This window comes from Loxodonta africana, chromosome 1 (assembly GCF_030014295.1).
Source record: "Loxodonta africana isolate mLoxAfr1 chromosome 1, mLoxAfr1.hap2, whole genome shotgun sequence".
NCBI classification, from domain to species: domain Eukaryota; kingdom Metazoa; phylum Chordata; class Mammalia; order Proboscidea; family Elephantidae; genus Loxodonta; species Loxodonta africana.
In genome coordinates this window covers 150,710,479-150,734,505 of record NC_087342.1, presented here as the reverse complement: position 1 = coordinate 150,734,505, position 24,027 = coordinate 150,710,479, and the positions used below count along the sequence as shown (strand labels likewise).

Below are 24,027 nucleotides of genomic sequence, written 5' to 3'. Positions count from 1 at the left end.
TATTGAAGTTGTACATAATTTTTTTTGCTATTGTAAATAATCCTATTTATTGATAGATACATTTATTTAGAACTTAAAATTATTTATGTGGATCAGATTCCCAAATATTTCACTATACGTATTTCAAGATTGTGTTTATTACCTAGTTTGTTTCAATTAGTAGTCATTGAATAGATTAGAATGTGCCAGAGTATTTGACAGTATTGTCTTACTACATCCTTGTTAATGTTAAGCATTGTCATTTTAAAAAGTCCTAAAACTTTTGTTAATGAGGTAACAGGGATTATATTTACCCTCCTGCCTAAAACAGTCCCAACAAAATGAACAAAATATATGAAACCATGGTTGTTAAAGTATGGAAAATTATCCCTGAGAGTTGGGAAACAAATGAGGTGAACTCTATGATTGCTCCAACTTGCTCCCTGAAGACAGTTTGCAGGCTGTGGCCTAAGGAGGGGGATTCTAGGTGGAGCCTGGCAGTCTCCCAGAATTGAGAATATGGAACTGGTTGTCTAGGCAGGCAGGGGCAGCTGGAATTGGCAGGACAGTGTGCTGGAACAGGAGGTTACTGTACAGAAAGAGAACTCTTAAGATCTGCAAAGGGTCCCTTCACATCTTAAGAGTCTTCTGCTTACTGTTCAGTGCATGCTTGTGAGGAAGCTACCTGAGGCCAGAGAGAAAACCCTCTGATGACAGGATTAGAGGGAACACTCTTTGGAGCATACAAAGGGCTGGAAATAGTTCCTTTTTTAATCAGGCAGTGTAGGACATTGGGTACAGTAGATTTTGCCTCAGTAGTAAAGAATAATTACTCCTCGATTAAACTTTGCTTTGGTCCTGCCCAACAAAGCTTAAAAGCAAGATCTAATGCAGTAAGGCAAGAAAAAGAAATAGAAAGCATTAAGATCAGAACAGAAGAAGTAAAACTGTCTTTCTTCTCAGACGACAATATCATCCCTCTAGAAAATTCCATGTAATCTGCAAAAAAGCTGCTAGAACTAAGTGAGATTAGCCAGGTTGTATTTGTATATACTAATAAGGAATAGTCAGACATTGTAATTAAAAAACAGCATTTATAATGGCCTCAAAAATATTAAATATTTAGGGATAAATCTGACAAAATATGTGAAAGACCTGTACACTGAAAACTAAAAAGCATTGCTAAAACAAATTAAAGACCTAAATATGTGGAGAAATATGTGGTGTTCATGGGTTGAAAGACAATATTGTTAGGATGTTAATTGTCCTTAAATTAATGTATAGAGTCAATGCAATTCCAGCAGGCTGTAGAAACTGACAAACTGAATCTAAAATTCATATGGAAATGCAAAAGACCTAGAACAGGGAGAACAATTTTGAGAAAGAAGAATGAAGTTGGAGGGCTTGTACAACTAGACTTATTATAAAGCTACATTGTGCTATTAGTATGAAGAAATATTTGTCATTCAGCATCCTGAGTTCTCTGGTTAGATATCTCTAGCTCATTAAAAGTGATTATGCTACTTTCTTATTATTTATTTATCTTCTTCTAGGTCTGTTTGTTTCTCTTGCTACTTGATTGAAGTTTTTTGGGCAGTTGATTGAAGTTTTCAGTGGGAAAGAGTATCAGCCTAGCTGATCACCATTACCCCTATTTAGGCAGAGCTCTTGATGCCAGGATGCCTTATTAAATTTCCTACAGATACATGGCTAGTCTGCCATTGGGACAGATGCCCAACCTGGATTCAATCAGGGTCCATTTTACTAAGGGCCAGCCTGGAGCTTTCTTCAGGAGGGGAATGTGAGTAGAAAGGAGATTTTTTTGGAATAGCCTGACAAGCACTGAAATACATGTCTTTACTATAATAGTTACTCTCTTTTCTGATTTTAATAATCATGTGGAAAATTTTGCTCACACAGAAGATAAAAAATAAGAATTTCACCACTGAAGGGTTAATTTACAATTTTTTGAAACTGTAACCTTCCTAGCAGTTTTTTGGAGCTCAGCTAGGCTTCCTTCCTTCCTTCCCTTCCTTTTCTTCAAATCTTTATATTAATTACCTACATTTTCCAAATACTGTGCTGTGTACTTTATCTGCATTATTCAGATTTAATCCACACAGCATTTTTATTACCTTTCCATTTTTTGGGATCAACAAAGCAAGGACTTAAGTTACATATCTTGCTCAAGGTCATAGAGCTAGTTAATGATGGAGCCTGGATTCAAACCTAGGCACACCCTCTTAATAAAAATGCTATTTTTCAGAGGAAAAGAAAAGGGCAGAAATTTACTAGTGGGTAGAAATTACTGGGATACATATTTTATCTCAATAAATGAAAAATCTTTCTAATAATTAAGATCATTTCAACCAGAGATTACGTGAATATTGGAGTGTTTTTAAAAAACAGCTTTATTGAGGTATAATTTACATACCATAGGGTTCACTCATTTGAAGTGTGTAATTCAGTGGTTTTTAGTACATCCACGGAGTTGTGCATCACTAAAATCAATTTTAAGGAGCCCTGGTAGTGTAGTGGTTAAGCGTTTGACTGCTAACCAAAAGGCTGGTGGTTTGAACTTGCCAGCCACTCTGGGGGAGAAAAGGCCTGGCAATCTGCTCCCGTAATGATTAACATCCTAGGAAACCTTATGGGGCAGTTCTACTTTGTCATTTTGGGTCACCAGGAGTCAGAATTGATTCAAGGTACACAACAACAACAAAATGAATTTTAGAGCATTTTCATCTCTCCCAAAAGAAACTCCATATCCTTAGCAGTCATTCCTTATTTCCCACTGTGGTGAAATGAATTTCTTTATGTGGCCTTTGCCTTAGTTCTTTGGAATAAAGTTCACAAGATTTTCCCCTTAAGCTATGAGGAATTGCCTCTGCCCTAGTTTTCTACCCCAGCAGATTTGTTAAACTTTTTCCAGGTTAGTTGACATGTCCTGGGCAAGCTGTAAGCAACTTGCTTTGATACTTTTTATCTGGCCCTGTACTGCAGCCTTCCTTGTGATTGGTATGCACCCTGCAGGAATTGGTCAATAGACTATGCAAATGAGGTAAGTTGTAGCCTACTATGCAAATGAAGTATTTGTGGCCTACTGAGAGGGGATTGGTCAGTTCATGGCTTTGGTGGGAGTGCCATGCCTTGAAATTGACAAGCAGTTTGTGCATTTAAGAAGCACCCCCACAGAGGTTTAGGGAAGCAGAAGCCAAAAGAGAAGCAGCAGGAAGAAGTAGAAAGAAGAGAGAAGAAACAGAGAGAGAGAGGAGGCAAAGAACCACCTAAAAGAGCTGTAACACAGGTCAAGGGCTCTGACACTGAAGTTGGTGACAGGCCTGGAAGGGGCCCTGTGGCAGAGTTGATGGTGACAGATGGCAGGGCCAAGAGGAGCCTGTCTTGAGGGGGCCTAGAAGAGACCTTCATGGTTGAGAGGAGTGAAGAGAGTAGTCCTACACTGAAGGAGGGACACATTGCCTACATGCTTCCTGATCCTGATCCTGAGTTGTAGCCTGTTGGTCCTGGTCCTGAGTTGTACCCTGTTCCTTAATAAACCACTGAACTGTAAGTACGGTCTGTGACTTCTGTATGGCCATTGCAATGGATTATCGAACCCAGAAGAAAAGTAAAGAGTGCCATCGAAGGGGACGTCTGATGTCAGAATTTGTAAAAAAAAGGTTGGATAGTGGAAGCCTGTCTGACCTCTACCTCATAGGGATCAGCCTCGGGCTGATTTGATTCACATTATCTCCCCTGAAGTTAGACAGGTTCTGATGCTACTGTTATTCCTCTATTTTACACTCACCAACCCTCCCTCCTTCCCTTACCCCCGGGATCCAATCAACTTTCTGTCTGTATAGATTTGCCTATTATGGACATTTTTTGTGAATGGAATCATATAGTATGTGGTCTTTTGTGACTGGCTTCTTTGACTTGGCATAATGTTTTTAAGGTTCATTCGTGTTATAGCATGTATCAGTACTTCATTTTTCTTTATGGCTTAATTGTATATGGCTTTATTGTATGGATAGACAACATTTTATTTATCCATTCATCAGTTGACGAACATTTGGGTTGTTCATACTTTTTAGCTGTTGTGACTAATGCTGCTATGAATATTGATGTATCAGTTTTTGTATGGGCTGTGTTTTCATTTCTCTTGGGAATATACCTACAAGTGGAAATGGTGGGTCATATGGTAATTCCATGTTGGGTATTTTGAAGAATTGCTGTGATATTTTCCTAAGTAGAGGCACCATTTTACTTTCCTACCAGCAATGTGTGAGGCCTATAATTTCTCCACAACCTTGTCAACACTTGTTATTTTCTTTCTTTTTCATTATAGCCATTCTAGCAGGTGTGAAGTGGTATCTTATTATGGTTTTGATTTTCATTTCCTTAAAGGATAATGATGTTGAGCGTCTTTTCATGTTCTTATTGGATATTTATATATCTTGGAGAAATGTCTATTCAAATCCTTTGCCCATTTTTAAATTGAGTTTTTTAGATTGTGAGTTATAGGAAAAAACCAAAAAACTCATTGAACGGTGGTGCAGTTGGTTCCCACTCATAGTGACCCTGTGGGACAGAGTAAAACTGCCCCATAGAGTTTCCAAGGCTGTGATCTTTACAGAAGCAGACTAACACATCTTTCTTCTATGAAGCACCAGTGGGTTCAAACCACCGACCTTTCGGTTAGCAGCCAAGCACTTTAACCACTGTGCCACCAGGGCTCCCTTTGAGTTATGCTGTTGTTGTTAGGTGCCGTCCAGTTGCTTCCAACTCGCAGCGATCCTTTGTACAACAGAATGAAGCACTGCCTGGTCTTGGGCCATCCTCAGAATCATTGCTATGTTTGAGCCCATTGTTGCACCCACTGTGTGAGTCCATCTCGTTGAGGGTCTTCCTCTTTTTTGCCGACCCTCTACTCCTTTGAGTTATAGGAGTTCTTTATATATTCTTGATACAAGTCCCTTATTAGATTTTGATTTGCAGATATTTTCCCCTCATTCTTTCTGAGTTGTCTTTTCACTTTATGGTGTCCTTTGAAGCACAAAAGATTTTATTTTATTTTTATTAAGTCTAATTTATTTCTGTTGTCATTTATGCTTTTAGTTTCATATTTAAGAAACCACTCCGTAATCTAAGATCATGAAGATTTGTGCTTATTTTTCTGCTAAGTTTTATAGTTTTAGCTTTTACATTTAGATCTGTGATGTACTTTCCATTATATTTTTGTGTATGGTTTGTGGTTGGGATTCAACTTCATTCTTTTGCATGTGAATATACAGTTGTCCCAGCATCATTTGTTGAAAAAACTATTCTTTCCCTATTGTCTTGGCACTCTAGTCAAAAATCAGTTCATAAATGTAAAGATTTATTTCTGGACTTTCAATTCTGTTCCATTGATCTATATGTCATTCTAATGCCAGTACTGTATTGTCTGGATTGCTGTAGTTTTGTAGTAAGTTTTGAATTCAGGAAGTAGGAGTTCTCCAACATTATTCTTCTTTTTCAAGATCATTCTGGCTATTCTTGGCCCTTCCATATCTGTAAGAATGTTAGGATCAGCTCATTTCCCTCCTGCTCCACCACCATTTCTCTCTCCTTCTCTCCCTCCACCTCCCTCCCTGCTTCCCTCATCCTGCCTCCTCTGGCTAGAACCTTTAGTACAATGTTGAATAGAAGTGGTGAGAGCTGTCTTGTTCCTTACCTTAATTAAAACAAACAAACAAAAAAAAACAACTGCTCTTGAGTTGATTCCTACTAATAGTGGCTCTATAGGACAGAGTAGAACTGCCCCATAGAGAACCTGGTGGATTCAAACTGCCAGCCTTTTGGTTAGCAGCCGTAGCTCTTAACCACTATGTAACCAGGGTTTCTGTTCCTTACCTTAGGGGGAAAGTATTCCGTCTTTCACTGTTAAGTATGATGTTAACCATGGCTTTTGTTTTGTTTGTAAATGCTCTTTATCAGGTTGAGGAAGTTCTTTTATATTCCTAGTTTGTTGAGTATTTTATTATGAGAGGTTTTTATTAGCCTCCATTGATTGCTCTGTTGTTTTCAACAGTGCCCTTGGATGTAAAGTTTGTCCAATTAAATTCAGACCCCTTTATGTGAATAGTTTTGCAGCTTGTCTTTGAGGCTTGTTCCTACTCTGGGGAGATTGCTTGTTAGCTGTTTCTCTTCATTGTATTCTCTATTAAACTTCTAGCTGGTCTACCATCTAGATTGTTGCCAACACAGAGCTCCTCCCCCTCCAAAAAAAAAAAAAAAACAGAAAAAAACAAAACAAAAACAAGCCCATTGTCATCGAGTTGATTCTGACTCATAGTGACCCTATAGGACAGTAGAACTGCCTAATAGGGTTTCCAGGAAGCAGCTGGTGGATTTGAACTGCTGACATTTTGGTTAGCTGCCGAGGTCTTAACCATTGTACTACCAGGACAGAGCTGCCAGCCTCCTCTAATTGCTTACCACTAAAATCTCCACAGTTTTTGACAACACCCTTAGGCTTGAACTTCCCTGAGCTCTAGTTCAAATATAGTTAGTCACCATAGGGATAGTTTTTGAGTGCTTTGTTCTTATACCGTGCCCTTCCTATTGGCAAAACCTCTGTACCACTGTTCTAGAGCTCGGGTTGGGGACGTTGGTCCACTTGTGCTGGAGTGACACCCTTACTTTTTGAATGGGGTGCTGATCAGGGACAGTAGGTTCTGGTCTTCTCAGTTTGCCTCTCTCATCATGGAACTTTTTTCTTAGGAGTGAACCGGTATAAGTTAGATAGTCCCCGGTGTTCTGCCTGGGGTAGAGCTTCAGCTTTGTGAGTTGGGACAGGGTGGTTAACAGTAGACCCAGTGTTCATGGCTGCTCTTGCCTAGAATAGTGCTTTTAAATAGGAGCTGGGACTGTTGACAAATGCTTGCAGGCTGGGGTATACTGCATTCCTAGACTGGGAATTGGTAGGAGAGGGAGCCCTGTCTTGGCTGCACATGCTAAGAGTAGAGCTTTAATCCTGCTAAACTGGGAGTGGGGAGCAGTGAAAGAACAGGTTGTGGTTCAAATGACATAAACTTTTGCTATTTTTGCTGAGATTTAATAGACATTAACTTAAATGTTTCTCCATTTACAGTATGCCCTTAGAACAGTTTCTAGAGACCTTAAGTGATCTTTTTATAATTTATGATTCTTTCACTGGAAAGAGGGTTCCATGAAGCCTCTCAAACCACCATTTTGGAAGTATTCAATTGGAGGGTGTCTTAGTTTCTTAGTGCTGCTACTGGGTGGCTTTAATAAACAGAAATTTATTTTCTCACAGTTTAGTAGCTAGAAGTCCAAATTCAGGGCATTGGCTCTAGAGGAAGGCTTTCTCTCTCTGCTTTGCGAGAAAGGTCCTTGTGTCTTTTCAGCTTTTGTTACTGTGTTCCTTAGCAGTCTTCATGTGGCATGTCATCTGTCTTCCCCGGCTGAGCTTGTGTGTCTAATCTGTTCTTTTGTGTCTCAAAAGTGATTGAAGACATTCCCACACTGATATGGCCTCGTTAGTATTACAAAGAGACCCTATCCCCACATGGGGTTATATGCACAGGAATGTTGTAGTCTTTATGGGAGCAGATAGCCAGGTCTTTTTTCTCTCCAAGCGACGAGTGGGTTTGAACCGTCAATCCTCGGTTAGCATCTGAGCGCTTAAGCATTGCACCACCAGGGGTTAGGACTTATACCATGTATTTTTTGGGGATGCAATTCAATCCATAACAGAGGGTTTTAAAAATCTGTATGTATATAGGGGGTTGTTTTTAGGCTAAACCTGAGCTCTTTAGCACAACTGTCAGGCTTTTCACAATTTGACTTTTTTTCCCCATTTTTGTCTTCTGATATTCCTGCCCATACATGGGCTGTGCTCTAGGACTGTGATTCTCATTCTGTGGGTCACAGACTCCTGGTAGTCTACAGAATTATTTGTATAGGTCGTGAAGAGTGTTATGATGAATAAAATACAGATTATGTTAAAGATTTTATGGTAGTTTTTGCCAGTAAGTGTTTTCTCAGTCAGTGGGGTTAAAAGTACAACTACTATAGAGACTTGCAGTGTTTTTTGGTCCTTTTGCTTATACCTTTCCAGAAAAAACCAACAGTTTAAAAAAATGTGAATACTATGTAACTACCACTCAAAACAATATATGAAACATTTTTCTCACTCTAGAAACTTCCATGGTGTTTTTTGTGTCTGCATGATGCTTTTGAGATTCGTCCTTGTTTTTGTGTGTATCTGTGGTCTGTGCTCCTGATAGGTATTGGTCTGTAGTTTTCTTTTCTCGTTATGTCTGCGTTGGGTTTTGTTAACAGGGCTATGTTGACATAATAAAATGATTTGGGAAGTGTTTACAGATAAGTGTAACAGATAAGTCTGTTATCTGAGTATATGTTTGCTATTTTTTCCATTTGTTCTTTGTACTTATGTTCCACCTTTCCTACTTTCTTTTGGAAGACTTGTATGTTCCATTTTGTCATTTGTGTGTGTGTGACATTTTAGTTCTATTTGTTTATATATACATTTTTATTGTCTGCATTAGAAATTACATTATCAATCTTTAAGTTATCACAGTCTGCTTTCAGATAGTGTTACGTGTTGTTTAAGAACTTTTCAAAGGTTAATTGTATTTATCTCCCCCTTGCTATTTGTGTTCTGGCTATCTTATGTGATGTAAGCTCCACATTATGTTAATATTTTATCTTTTAAAAGGCAATAGTTTTTAAAAGAAATTAAAAAATATGTGTATTAAAGAAGTACAGAAACCACCCCCCCCCCCACATACATTTTTTATTTCTCTGGATATTCACCCTTTCTGATGGTTGTAATTTCTGTGTACCTGGGGTTTGTTTATTTTTCTTCGGTCTGAAGAACTGCTCTTCGGTTTCATTTTTTTGTTTTTAGTTTTTTTTTTCCCCCATTGAAATAATTCATATACTGAAGTGTACAGTTGAGTGGTTTTTAGCGTATTCATAAGGTTTGTGCAATTATCACCTCTATCTAATTCCAGAATATTTTCATCACCTACTGGACTATGATAATTAGAACCAAGCAGGCCTTGTCTGAAAAGGTTTCAAGGAATGGGTTATTTTTGAGATGAGCTTTGAAGGCTCACAGATTTTCCAAAGAACAGTTAATGAGAGGAGGGATATTTTAAAAATGATTTTCCACTGTCCATAACATTAAAGCCAAACTGTAACATAATATTTGTTACTATCTGGGCTGTGCCTGTGTCTTTAGTCTCATCTTTGATTTTGGTTCCTTCTCTTGAACCACAAGTCCCGCCTATTCTGAGCTTTGCATAATTTACCAAAAATCGTATTTTTGATGCCTTCATAATAAACCTAACCACTGCCATTGAGTTGGTTCCAACTCATAGCTACCCTTCATAATACTTTCTTTAATTGGAGTCTCCTACCTTCAACGGACTAGAGAGTCTCAGAAAGAAAGAAACATGAGTGGCTAAGATAAGGACTGTATGTTTCTCTTCTGTAGCGCTTAGAGATAATTCAAATAAATAGTTTGACCTTAGTAAAATGTTGGATATATAGGCAGAAGGATATATTCCTAGGAACTCCAGCTAAAGGGGATGGAATATAGAAAAAGGTAATGATGCAGGAATGATTTTTTTCTTTGGTGGGGGGAGAGGAAGGGGGCCATAATGGCGGATTGAGTCCTTAAGGTTTCTCTACAGCAATATTCAATATCAAAAAACAATGAAACAGTTTTTACCAGGTTCTTGAGGAATGTGAAGTGTGATGTGCCTTGGTGTAGTTTTCTTCATGTTTCTTGTGACTGGAGTTTGTTGAGCTTTTTGTATCTCTGTATTTAAAGTTTTCATCAAAAGTGGAAAATATCTTGCCATTATTTCTGTCCTTTTCCTTGTTGAAGACTCAGTTACTAAAGCGTTTCTCGTTAAAAACAAGAACAAAACTTTATTCTCTCTGCGTTTCATTTTAGATAGTTTCTATTGCTATATCTTCAAGTTTACTAATCTTTTCTTCTCTGATGTCTAAACTGCTATTAATCCTAACCAGTGTATTTTTTCGTCTCAGACATTATAGTTCTCATCTCTGGAAATTAATTTTGGATTTTTCTTATGTCTTTGATCTCTCTACTTAACTTTTTGAATACAGGTAGTCCCCGACTTATGACGGGGTTCTGTTCCAACAACTCTGTTTTAAGTCAGTTCTAAGTCGAATGCCTTTTTTTTTTTTAAACTTTTCATTATTATTACCTTTTATTTAATAAATCGTAACATTACACATTTGTGAGTGAACGTCTGAGAATGATGATATCAGCAGATTACATGCTACAGCATTGTATGTAGTACATATGACTGATGATAAGGTGTACAAAGGAAAAAAAAAAAGACAGTCTTAAGGTGCAATTCATCGTAACTTGAATATGTCGTAAGTCCAGACTACTTGTATGTGGAATACTATTATAAAAAACTGTCTTAATATTTTTGTGTGCTATATCTAATATCTTTGTCACTTCTGGGCTAGTTTTTATTGGTGTTTCTCCTCATTATGGGTCATATTTTCTTGCCTTTTTACATACCTGGTAATTTTTGATTGGATGCCAAATGTTTTGAATTTTACCATGTTGGGAACTGTGTATTTTCATATTACCATAAATATTCTTAGATTTTATCCTGGGATGCAGTTAATTTAATTTGGTATGATCCTTTTGGATTTTGCTTTTAAGATTTGTTATGTGGACCAGAGCAGTCTTTAGGGATAATTATTAGGCAATATGGAGGCATAATCTTTCTGCATACTCTACCCGGTTCTCTTGAGAATTGTGAGGTTTTATAATTCTGCTGATGGCAATAGGCATTATTCCCAACCCTGTGTCAGTGCAAGGTCCTGTTCCCTCTAAGACTTTCGGTGTTTTTTTTGCCTGCCCTTGAATAGTTTCCTCACACATATACGTTCTCTAATTGGTACTCTGCTGAATACTCAAGGGAGTTCATCTGCAGGTTTCTGCCCTTTCTCTGTGCAGAACTTTTCTCTCTGGTACTCTGCCCTGGGGACCCCTGGTGGTGCAGTGGTTAAGAGCTTGGCTACTAACCAAAAGGTCGGCAGTTCGAATCCACCAGCTGCTCCTTGGAAATCCTTTGGGGCAATTCTCCTTTATCATATACAGGTCGCTGTGAGTTGGAATTGACTCAAAGGCAACAGGTTTGTTTCTGATTTTTACTCTGCCCTGAGAACTGTAGCCAACTTGGTGTCCCTAGATAACCTGTTCCATTTTCTCAACTCAGGGAGACTGCTGGTCTCTGCCTGGGACCTGCCCTGCCTATGCTGCAGTCTGGAAACTCTCTTCAGGCAATAAGCAGAGACATTGGAGAGCTCATCTAGTTTGTTTCCTGCCTCCTAGGTATCACTGTTGTTGCCTAATCACCAGTGTCTTAAAAATCATCGCTTCATGTATTTGTCCACTTCTTTGATTGTTTCATGCAGGAGGGTAAATTCAGTCCCTATTACTCTATTTTGGTCAGAAGCGGAAGTCTATTTTCTTTTCTTACCTGTATTTTAAGGTTAGATATTTTATGTTTACCAGCTTTTCTGTAGCCCAGGGCAATGGTAAGAAGCCCTGGTGGTGCACTGGTCAGCGGCGGTTTGAATCTGCCAGCCACTGAATGGGAGAAAGATGTGGCAATCTGCTTCTGTAAAGATTACAGCCTTGGAAACCCTATGGGGTGGTTCTACTCTGTCCTATAGGGTCACTGTGAGATGAAATCTACTAGTCTGCAATGGGGTTGGTTTTGGTTTTGTTTGGTTTTTGTCAGTGGTGACAGCTGTAGGGAAGGGGACATTGTGGTGGGAGGGTCATTGGAAGAGCTCAGCTGAAGTCTTGGGTCATTGTTAGAATCTCTGGATGCTGTTCTCTCTGAACAATTTTTGCTGAATGTCTTTTTCAGCTAGTTGGGGGATGTATTTTGTTCTAGTAATGCTTCTGATTGTTTTTCCAGTTCACTGTTTGTCCTGGAGTCTTCACTTCAGGCAGAAAGAGTATTCAGCTATTTTTATTACTCCTCAGTCAAAGCGGTGGGGGGGGGGGGGGGGGGCGGAGACAAAGACAATTATGGAGTTTGCGTCTATCTATATTTGAGTGTAATAGTGAAAATTATTAGCAATTTGTCAGTTTTACCAGTAGGGGTTCTAGGGATTTAGTGAGCTTGGAACTGAGCTTGGAACAGCACCTTTTTGTTTTACCATAATGTTTGGCAGTTTCCTTGAATGTCAGTTTTTAAAGTTTATTTTTCAATTATTTGTTTTGTTTGTTGTTTATAATTTTTCTTCTTTTTAAAAAGATTTAAATAAGAAGAAAGGTTTTTCTTCATTTTGTTAGGTAATTTGGAAAGGAAATTCTATGATGTCTGCTATCTGACCCTGGAAGTCCACTTCTAAGCATACATTTTTGAAAAGAATACTTAATTGAAAACTGTTATTTGTACCACACCCATGTTGGCTTGGTAAAATGCTCAGACACAAGTGTTTAAATAAAACCGATATATTAAAAAAGTTTGAAGTAAGGGAAGTGATTTAATTTATGTCAAGTGAATTAAGAAATACATGTTGAGGAAAGAAATTAACTGGTAATGGTTTCTTACAGCAATAAAATATATTTTCCTATTTCAGTGTGTTCTTTGTCACTCTAGGTGGTTGTGTGTGAATTTCCTGTGATGAAATTAGGTAACAATAAACCTGTCTAGTTTCCTAGAAAGAGTATGAGGAAAGGAAAATATTTTTAGTCAAAACCTATTGTTACAAACAAAAAGATTATAAAATACGGCATACATACTTACAGTCACCCTTTATTGTTCTTTATCTCTTTTCCACCAGAGCATAGATTATTTCGTTTGACTTCTTAGTGGCTGTAATAGGTTTGCATTGATCTATTCACACTCTTTCTGTTACTTTTTGTCAAAGTCCAGTAGAGGGCCATGGAACCAAGAACGACCATGTGGATCACATAGGGATTAAGTCTGTAATAAACCCCCAAAAAACTCTGTTGCTGTGGCATCAATACTGACTCATAGTGACCTTATAGGACAGAGTAGAACTGCCCCGTAGGGTTTCCAAGGAGTGGCTGGTGGATTTGAACTGCCAACCTTTTGGTTAACAGCAGAGCTCTTAACTACTGCACCATCAGGGCTCCAATTTAATAAGACCATTATATATCTGTAGATTTTACAACTAAAATAATTGACAAAAGACAAAATTTAATGCAATAATTAAAATTATGAGTAAAAAGTAACTGATTTTTGCAATTTAAAATTTATAGACTCTTTACCCTGTCAGTATTATTAGTTGCTTAGTAATTCAAATAATAAAAAGTAGCATAGTAATTCAAATATAAAGCAGTATAACGAGGAGATATTGTCATATGGTTTTATTCTGGTACAGAATAAATGCATGATAAAGACTTTTGGGTTGCTGACATTCTGTTGATTTAATCTGGGTACAGGTGTGTTCACTTTGTGAAATTTCATCCAATTATACTTAACAATTTGTGTGCTTTCTCTGTGTGTGTTCTATTTCAATAAAATTAAAGAGATTGCTATTAAAGTATGAAGAAACTTACCATCTTTTCTCTTTCAAGGAAATGATAATTGACAAAGTAAATGGACAAGCTGTTCCTAGATATTTGATATATGACATAATTAAATTCAATGTAAGTACCTTTTATAAATTATGAAATGCTTTTAGTTTAAATTGTTCTAACAATATAAATATATTTGAAATAGAACAAATAAAAACCTGTGATTACCATACCGAGATATCTAAAAACATTGATTTAGAAATTACTCTTGTTCCTCAAAAAACAAACAAAACAAAACAAAAAAACTGACAACAAAGCAATCTACAATTTTTACTTTAATTTCTAAACACCCCCCCTTAAAAAAAAAAAAAAACCAAACTCACTGCCACTGAGTCAATTCTGATACATAGTGACCCCATAGGGTTTCCAAGACCGTGAATCTTTACAGAAGAGACTGCCACAACCTTCTCCCACGGAGCTGCTGGTGGTTTTGAACTGCTCACCTTTCAGTTAGCAGTCAATCGCTTTACTCACCGCACCACCAGGACTCTGATTAATTTCTAGCAATTCACATTATGTTATTTTGTGTTATGGTGAGGGTATCTGTGCTCTTTCACCAAAAACTTAACATCTGTGATTTCATCCTATATAAAATGGGAGTAAAAATACCATCTGACTGTTTTTATGGATGTTGTAGAATTAATACGATTTAAAAAGTGTTATGTGCAAGATTGTCTGTAAAATAATAGATAAAATTTTTAACAAATTAAAAAAAAAATTTGTTACTGTGTTAGAGGTAGTAGGAAAGAAAAATTGTGACCCTCTCAGGTTACTCAATTGATAGCTTCTTATTAAAACAGTTGCTGTGGTGTCAATTCTTATTTATGGTGACCTGAACTCCCTGGGTGGTGCAAACCCTTACCGTACTTGACTGCTAACCAAAATGTTGGAGGTTTCAGTCCACCCAGAGGTACCTCTCAGGAAAGGCCTGACGATCTACTTCTGAAAAAAATCAGCAACTTTAAAACCCTGTTGAGCACAGCTTTATTCTGACACATATGAAGTTGCCATCTTCTTATTAACGTTTTAACGTCTCCTTTTCTTTCTCCTGTTGCCTGATATTTTGCGCGTCTTTGCTTTTAGGTTTCTATACTTTCAGGTTAGCGAAGAAAACCAGCTTAACGCTGATAAAATAAAACAGGATTTTGTAAAATTAGACTCGTCTTGGTTTTAGTTTTCCTGTACTTGATTTAAATAAAAAATCCCAACATTTTATTAGTCTATCACTTAAAAAAGAGAAAGTGACTGTGAAGTGTTGAGTGTGTAACTTGAAGGCAAAAATATGAATACAAGTAGGAAACTTAAAATCAAAATCCAAAACTCGTTGTTGTAAATCGATATGAAAAAATAGGATTTATATTCTCTACCCATTTCCTATAGCTTTATACTAGCCATGAATCTGTTCATGTTTAATTATAGCATGAACGTATAAATTATTTAGGCAGTACAAGATGACGCCTGTAAATGCAAGAAGCTCTTTCAATAGTGTTTATGTATGAAAAGGTATAATTATCCCTCTACCCCCAAAAAACCCATTGCTGTCGAGTTGATTCCAACTCATAGCAACCCTACGGGACAGCACAGAACTGTCCAGTAGGGTTTCCAATGCTGTAATATTTACAGAAGCAGATAGCCACATCTTTCTCCTGTGGAACGGCTGGTGGGTGCGAACCACTGACCTTTAGGTTGGCAGTCGAGTGCTTAACCACTGTGCCACTAAGGCTCCTAGATATATATTATTCAAACTGCATAATTATTTAGTTTTGAAGTCAGATTGAAAAGCAGTAAGAATTAAGTTTTTTTTCTTTTTTGAAGTTTTAAGGTTTTGAAGACTTTTAAGAAAAAATTTAAAAGCTGTTTTCTTGGGCCATATTTTATTTTAATAAATTTCTGTATTAAGATTCAAGATTGCCTTAGTCCAGGCTACTTAAAGGCTTTTTTTTTTTTTTTCCCTGTAAAGTTTCAGTGTAGTACATATATCATTTTTTGGATTGCATTCCTATATTTGAAGCATAGAGCTTTAAACTTAAGAACCTCAAGGCAGAAAAGATAATTAAAAAAAAAAAATTCTGTTTGTGACTACTGCATTTCTCAAAAATAATGCTTTCCAGAATTGGCTTAATCTTATCACAGATCTTAGAATAATGTTCATTGGCTCATAAAGAGAAATAAGGGGTGGAGGCGACTTTCTTTGTGAATGGGGGACTGTTGCCTCCCTTGCCTCTTGGTATTGAGCTCCAACTTTAATGTGCAGATTCACTTCTTAGCCTGTCTTAGACAACAGACTTCTAATACTTAAAAAAAGATAAAAAAATTTAAGCATATATAAAAGTATAGAGATTAATATAAGGAATACTCACATACTATCTACCCATATTTGTCAGATCTTAACATATTTTTGCCCCATTTTTTAATAAGAGAAATAATTACAGATCCAGTATTGTCTCATTTAATTCAGGCACAGCCAGTTGGAGACTGTGATTTTAATACTCGTCTGCAGTGTATAGAACGAGAGATAATAAATCCTCGACATGAAAAAATGAAGACTGGTCTCATTGACAAAACACAAGAACCATTTAGTGTCAGAAATAAGCCATTTTTTGACATCTGTACTTCAAGAAAGGTAAAGTTTACTGTTTTGTTTTCTAATTAGTTCTTACAGTGTATCATAACTGAGCTTGTCATAGGAATATGAATGACATTTTACTGCCCAGTTGTCTTTACTTAAATTGATATGGGACTATTCTGGCCACCCACCCATTGCCATAGAGTTGATTCCGGCTCATAATGGCCCTGTGGGACAGAGTAGAGCTACAGTAGGGTTTCCATGGCTATAATCTTTACGGAAGCGGACTGCTACATCTTCCTTCGGTGGAGCAGCTGGTGGATTCAAATAGCCAACCTTTTGGTTAGCAGCTGAGCACTTTAACCACTGCTCCACCAGGGCTTCTTGACGTATATAAGTCCTAGGCCTCCCCCTCTTCAGTTTGGTTCTAAATGGTGGAAACTTAAGCTAGGTTGCTTTCCTGTTTCTCATGTAGTTTTTGATTCATGGCCATTAGTCCATATGATTTTTAAAAAGCTATAAATAGTATAGGATTATAGAGAGTGAAAATGACTTTTTGGTCTTCTCCTCTTTCTGAAGGTGAACAGTGTTTGGTACATATTCTTTCTGATTAAAAAAAATCATTTACATATGTATGTATATACACAAACTTACACACATTGAAGGTTTTCTTTTATTTTTGTTGTTTTGTCACTTAAAATGGATCATACTAAATGTCTGGGACTTTTTTTTTTCCCCACTTAACGATATAGTTTAGAGACATTTCTGTATTATTGCCCAGAGATGTGCCACGTTATTTTTTAACTGCTGCATAGTATTTGACAGTAAAGATGCACCATAATTATTTATTTTCTTATTGATGGAGTTAGATTATTTCTAGTGTTTTGTGATTACAGTGTGTCCGTAAACATATTTGCCTATATGGGTAGGTATTTCTTCAGGGTAAATACCTAGAAGTGGAATTTTTGGTTTAAAAATTATGGTTGATGTTGGTACTATTCCAAATTGCCTTCCAAATAAAACAGTTTTATCTCCAGCAGATGAGAGATCTCATTTCCTCATGCCATTCCTAGCACTCTCTTTCTTCCTGACCTGTGGGGAAGACAGTGTACTCTAATGTGAAAATTAGCATGAGGTCTACAGCGGAACACTGTGGTTGTTTCCTTACTGGCTTTGGTATCTTTTCTAAGATACTTAACCTTTCCTGCCAAAGTTGACTCTTTTTGTAAATTGGGGTTATAGTAGTATATCCCTCATAGTAAGGTTATAACAATGTAATGAAGCAATTTTATTATACAAGTTATAAATACTTTCTTCCAATCTATCGCTATACTTTTTTTGTTTTGAATATAGTGTTTTCCATAAGAGAAGAGTTCAATTTTAATGTGGTCAAACATTATACTGTCTTCCTTATATCTTCTGGGTTTTCTTGCTTGCTTAATAAGCCCTGTATTTCCAAAATGTTTTCTTATATTATTTTCTAATACTGTCATGGTTTTGTTTGTAAATATATTTAGATGCTCTATTTAAAATTTTTTTCTTGAAATAATAGGATAAATTGAGAAATCCACAACCATAAGAAAGATAATACTTCTCTCTGGAATGAACAGATTAAGTAAGGGGTAAAGAGCATTTTATAATGTTATAATATATATTATGCCTTTCTACTTAGAAATTCAGAAACACTCTTGTAACACACTTATTTTAAAGTTGAGGAAATATAATTAATTTATCTAACAAATATTTATTGAACGCCTCTTATACGCTATGTACTCTTGTAGGTACTGGGGATAATGCAGTTAAACCAGAAAAAAAACAAAACAAAACCCTGCCCTTGAGGAACTTAACATTGTAGTGGGGAAAGAATAGCAGACAAAATAAGTAAATGATATAGTATGTGAGACAGTGATAAGTGATCTGCAGAAACATAAAGCAGAAGATGGAGCTAGGCTGCGCTGGGTGATGATAGTGATGGTGCAATTTTAAAATAATGATCAAGTTAGGACTTACTGAGAATGACATTTGAGTGAAGACTTGAAGAGGGAGAATGTTGATATTTGGGCGAAGAGTGTTCTTGGCAAAGGGAAGAATAAGTACAAAGGCTCCAAGATGGGAGGTATGTGAGTGCTTGAGGAACAGAAAAGAAGCCAGGAATAGAAATGGAGTAAGCAAGGGGGAGTATAATTTGAGAAGGAGATAAAGGCTGAGAAATTACCAGATCATATAGAGTCTTGTAGGCCATTGTAAGCATTTTGGCTCTTATTCTGGGGGAGGTGGCCATTTTTTTCCTGGGAATGGGGTGTTGTGGTGGAAACACCACATGTCTGTTTAAGTTTAAAAACAAAGAGGTTTATTCTGGCAAAGAAAGTGTTCTGCAAAACGGAGAGACAGTGCTGAGAGAAATCCAACAGTGTGTTCGGCGCAGGGAGGGGGGAGCTACAGTAATACAAAGACTTATGAAGAACAAAATCGCAAGCAGCAGGTTACAACTAAAACAGTTTTGATTGGTTAATATATACAAAGCTGAAGGTGGCAGTGCCTTGGTTGACCATCCTGGCAGGTGTTGACATCTTTTGCAAGGATGGCTCCAGATAATAGGATTCTGGCTGCTAAAACCACATGTTTTCTGGCATCTAGACATCTGTAGTCTATGCTAAATTGAGTTACTTAAGCACTAAGATGGAGGATGCTTTGAAATAGAAAACAAAAATGTTCTAGGATGGTTATATCTGAAGCTTAAGGAGGGAAAATGGTTTTTGTTACAGAAAAGCTATAACTTTGTAATATAGTTTATTTTAATTATAAGTTTTAAGAGGGGTTAGGCTGAACAAAGTTGTAAAGGAAATGAGAGGACCCAAGGATAGGTTAGAAAAATACCTTCTGAGAGAAGGTGAAGGGGGCATTTTCTGAGAACTAGCTCAGAAGTGTGAAGCCCTGGTGGCACAGTGGTTAAGAGCTATGGCTGCTAACCAAAACGTTGGCAATTTGAATTCACCAGCTGCTTCCTGGAAACTGTATGGGGCAGTTCTACTCTGTCCTGTAGGGTCTCTATGAGTTGGAATCGACTCAACAGCAACAGGTTTGGCATAATAGGCTGCTGCTAACACCTGCATGGTCTTGAGTTATCTCTTTTTAGCACCAGCCGTTTTCTTACTGCAAAACGCTTCCTCTAGCAGAGTTGTTGTTGTTAGGTGCCACCGAGTCAGTTCTGACTCTGCCATCCTGTGTACAACAGAACAAAATACTGGTCCTGTGCCATCCTCATAATCGTTGCTATGTTTGAGCCCATTGTAGTACCTTCTATGTCAGTCCGTCTCATTGAGATCGTCCTCTTTTTCGCTGACCCTCTACTTTACCAAGCATGATGTCCTTTTCCAGGGACTGGTCTCTCCTGATAACATGTTTAAAGTAGTATGTGAGATGAAATTTTGCTATCCTTGCTTCTAATGGGTATTCTGGCTGTACTTCTTCCAAGACAGATTTGTTCGTTCTTCTGGCAGTCCATGGTATGTTCAGTATTTTTCGACAACACCATAATTCAAAGACATCAATTCTTTGGTCTTTCTTATTCATTGTCCAGCTTTCACATGCGTACGAGGTGATTGAAAACACCATGGCTTGGGTCCTTAAAGTGACATCTTTGCTTTTTTTTTCTCAACACTTTAAAGAGATCTTCTGCAGCAGATTTGCCCAATGCAGTACATTGTTTGATTTCTTGACTGCCGCTTCCTTGGATGTTGATTGTGGTTCCAAGTTAAATGAAATCCTTGACAACTTCACTGGTTTCTCCATTTATCATGATGTTGCTTATTGTCCACTTATGAAGACTTTTTTCTTTTTATTGAGGTGTAATCCATACTAAAGGCTGTGGTCTTTGATCTTCATCAATAAGTGCTTCAAGTCTTCTTCACTTTCAGCAAGAAAGGTTGTGTCTTCTGCATATCACAGGTCATTGATAAGCCTTCCTCCAATCCTGATGCCTTGTTCTTCTTCATGTAGTCCAACTTCTCAGATTATTTGCTAATCATATGGATTGACTGACTTTAAACTGTGCAATATCCCCTCGTTCTGTTCGAATGACTGCCTCTTTTGCCTAAGTACAGGTTCCTCATGGGCACAGTTAAGTGTTCTGGAATTGCCATTCTTCACAGTGTTATCCATAATTTGTTATGATGATACAGTCGAATGCCTTTGCATAGTCAGTAAAACACAGGTAAACATCTTTCTGGTATTCTCTGCTTTCAGCCAGGATCCATCTGACATCAGCAATGATATCCCTGGTTCCACATCCTCTTCTGAATCTGGCTTGAATTTCTGGCTGTTCTCTGTTGATGTACTGCTGTGTAACCTCTTTTGAATGATTTTCAGCAAAATTTTACTTGTGTGTGATATTAATGATATTGTTTGATAATTTTTGCATTCTGTTGGGTCTCCTTTCTAACAGAGTAGGGAGGCAGAAATGACAAGCTGCGTTATATGACAGAGAAGAACTCTAAGATGGAGTTGCTTAGGACAAGAAAGGATTGGGCTCAGACCCTAGCAAGGAATCCCAGTCTCACCAAGGGTTTTAGCTTTGAAATGCTCTTTGTCAGGTGCTGCTGAAAGATTTTTTAATAGATCTGAGTTAGGTTTTAACAGGACCATTCTGGCTCTCGTGTTGAGAATGGACTGTAGGAGGGGCAAGGGCAGGAGCAGGGAGACTAATTAAGAGCAATCCTGGTGAGAGACAGTGAAAGCTTGGACTAGGATTATAGCAGTGTAGAGCTAACAGGGTTTGTTGACTGATAGTATATACGGTATGAGAGAGAGAGGATTATGGTTGACTTTGGCCTGAGCAGCTGCAAAGAGGGAGTTACCATACTATGAGATAGAAAAGACTGCTAAAGGAACAGATTTGAGGAAATAGGAATTCAGATTTGGAAAACTGTGTTAATGTCTACTTAGTTTCAAAATTGAATTCAAAGACCTTTGGAAACGATAACAATAAGAGTACTTGTGGCACAATGAGTTCCTTTATGTGGTGTTTTGCCTTCCTTCTTTGGAAAAAAACAACTTGGAAGATTTTTTCCCCCGTAAGCCCTGAGGGGGAGCCCTCATTACATAGTGATTAAAGCACTTGGCTGCTAACCCAAAGGTCAGTGGTTTGAAGCTACCAGCCGCTCAGCAGCCTGCTTCCATAAAGATTTATAGCCTTAGAAACCCTGTGGGGGCAGTTCTACTCTGTCATGTAGGGTCACTATGAGTCGGAATAAACTCCATGGTGCTGGGTTTTAAGCTCTGTCTGAGAAGTTACCTTTGCCCTAGTTATTTGGAGACGCAACTTGGGGGAGGGCTCCCAGGTTGTTTTCTACCACAGAGGTTTTGTTAACTTTTGCCCAGGGGATTCCCCAGGCTGATTGACATTTCCTGGGTAAATCGTAAACAAGTTGATGGTTTGATAGTTTTATCTGGCCTGGGCTGGTGATTAATAATACCTGAGCTGATTGACATCTCATGGGTAATTGAGGAGGTTGAACTCTGGCCTGGTCGGAGAGGCCCTGCCATGTAACTGATGCGGATCAGGGTGTATGAGTAGCTGAAACGCAGAGGTTCTCGAGGCCTCTTGGTCGAGAGGGATGCTCACTAAAAGCTTGGCTGGCAGAGAAGCAGAACCATGTGGAAACTGAGTAGTCCAGAAGCTGCTACACTGGCTATGAGCTGGGCCACTTAGTGGCACAGAGGCCAGTGGTGGAAAGCTGGTGACAAAGAGGCCTGAAGTCAGAGAGGTCTGATGGCAGAGAGCAGCTAAGAGGGTTGAACAACCTGCTACACTGGCTGTAAGCTGGGCCAGTTAGCGGCTGAGTGGCTGATGGCAGAGAGGCCTGATGGCAGAGAAGCCTGACAGTGGAGAGCAGCTAAGAAAGCTAAACGAGTTGCAACACTGGCTGTGAGCTAGGCCAGTTAGTGGCAGAGAAGCAGACGGTAGAGGGACCTGATGGCACAGATACCTGATGGCAGAGAGCTGTTGTTAGGAGAGTAGCTGGTGAGAGAGCTGGGCAAGCTGCTATACTGGCTATGAGCTGTGCCAGTTAGCAATGGAGAGGCTGATGGGGGAGAGGCAGTGGTGGCAGACAACTGTCCAAGGTTCTATCAAGAACTGCACCAGCAGGGATCATTTTTGCTCCAGGGGTTATCCTTCGAGAAAGCTGGCCTAATTGGCAAATTGCATCCTAAGTTTATCCTGTTACTTCCAAGTTGCTTTCCATTTTGAGTTGTTTTCTGAGTTGCATCCCAATAAAGCACTTAACTGAGAGTACAGTTCTGTGAGACATTGCAGTGAATTACTGAACCCAATGGGGAAATAAAGAGTGGCTGAGGGCAGGGGAGTGGCTGATGTCAGAAATGATAGGCTGGCACAGCAGCTTGGAGAAGTTAGAAATATGGGATATATTTAACCTCTGCCTCGTAGGAACCAGTTTTGTGCAGATTCTTATTCATGAAATTGCATGTTTAGTACTTCATATTAAAGTTCTGTCATTTTAGACAGCAAATTAAACTAAGCCTCGAGAAAGGTAAAATAGAAGAGGACATCAAAGTTATTGAGGGAGTGTTTCATATTGTAGTCATGCTCTGACTTGATGTTTTCTGTTACCAGGTGGGTAGGAACCATCATATTGTAGCGCCTAATACGTGATTCTCATCCTTAAAAAACGATTTTTTGGCTAGATAATTTTTATTTCCTTTTGAAAATTAGTCTGCCACTTACATATTTGCCGTATGCACTATGTGACTTGGATAAAGTGTCATTTTCTGTGGTGAGCAGTCAGATTACAAATTTCGTTTCAATGTGTTATGCTGTAGGACACTGTCATAGTCATCTAGTGCTGCTATAACAGAAGTACCACAAGTGGATGACTTTAACAAAGAGAGGTTTCTTCTCTCACAGTTGAGTAGGCTACAAGTCCAAATTCAGGGTATCAGCTTCAGGGGAAGGCTTTCTCTCTCTATTGATTCTGGAGGAAGGTCCTTGTGATGCATCAGTCTTCCCTTGGCCCAGGAGCATCTCAGCGCAGGAACACCAGGTCCAAAGGATGCGCTCTGCTCCTGGGACTGCTTTCTTGGTGTATGAGGTCCCCAACTCTGCTTACTTCCATTTCCTTTTATCTTTTGAAGATAAAAGGTCATGCAGGCCACACCCTGGGGAAACTCCCTTTACATTGGATCAGGGAGGTGACCTGAGTAAGGGTGGTGTTGCAATCCCACCCTGATCCTCTTAACATAAAACTACAATCACAAAATGGAGGACAACCACACAATACTGGGAATCATGGCCAAAACAAAGTTGATAACACAGATTTTTTTGGGGGGGGGACACAGTTCAGTCCATGACAGACGCTATGAGAGATACAATACTCAAGCCCTCCAGGAATTTAGTTTATTTTAGGAGGAGGGTAAAACAATCAGTCCTTGTTCATCTATTAAGTATAAGTTGTTGTTGCGTAGTTGCAATATGCCTGGTATTAGTAGTTAGGTATTTTAAACCCTGAAAAAAAGCCGAAAATTTGATGTAAATAAAGCACTGCCATAGAGTACTTTAAGTGTTCTTTGCTTGCTAAATATTCATTCATCATTTTTAGTTGGTGATGGTATTATTTGGCTGTAGAATTGCTTTCATTCCATCATAGAATTGTCTTCTATTTCCTTTGTCTGTTTAGCATCTTGCAGTTTTTCTTTTTTTAGTTATTTACTTTAGATGAAGGTTTATAGAACAAACTAGCTTCTCATTAAACAGCTAGTACACATACTGTTTTGTGACATTGGTTACCAACCCCGCCATAAGTCAACACTGTCCACT

The 24,027-nt window shown here is 38.2% G+C and overlaps 1 protein-coding gene across 10 annotated transcripts in view; it reads left to right on the top strand.

The window, feature by feature from the left end:
• Nucleotides 1–24,027, top strand: part of RNGTT (RNA guanylyltransferase and 5'-phosphatase) — a 351,931-nt gene that overhangs the window by 123,553 nt on the left and 204,351 nt on the right. For 9 of the 10 annotated variants that reach the window (XR_010322529.1, XM_064288898.1, XM_064288903.1 and 6 more), the window contains 2 exons: nucleotides 13,628–13,699; nucleotides 16,086–16,250. The exons of the other annotated variant lie outside the window; for it this stretch is intronic. Coding sequence is in view for 8 of the 9 variants with exons in the window: in XM_064288898.1 (XP_064144968.1) it covers nucleotides 13,628–13,699; nucleotides 16,086–16,250 (237 nt within the window). In the remaining variant the exon portion in view is untranslated. The remainder of the gene's footprint in view (nucleotides 1–13,627; nucleotides 13,700–16,085; nucleotides 16,251–24,027) is intronic. 10 annotated transcript variants of the gene reach the window in all.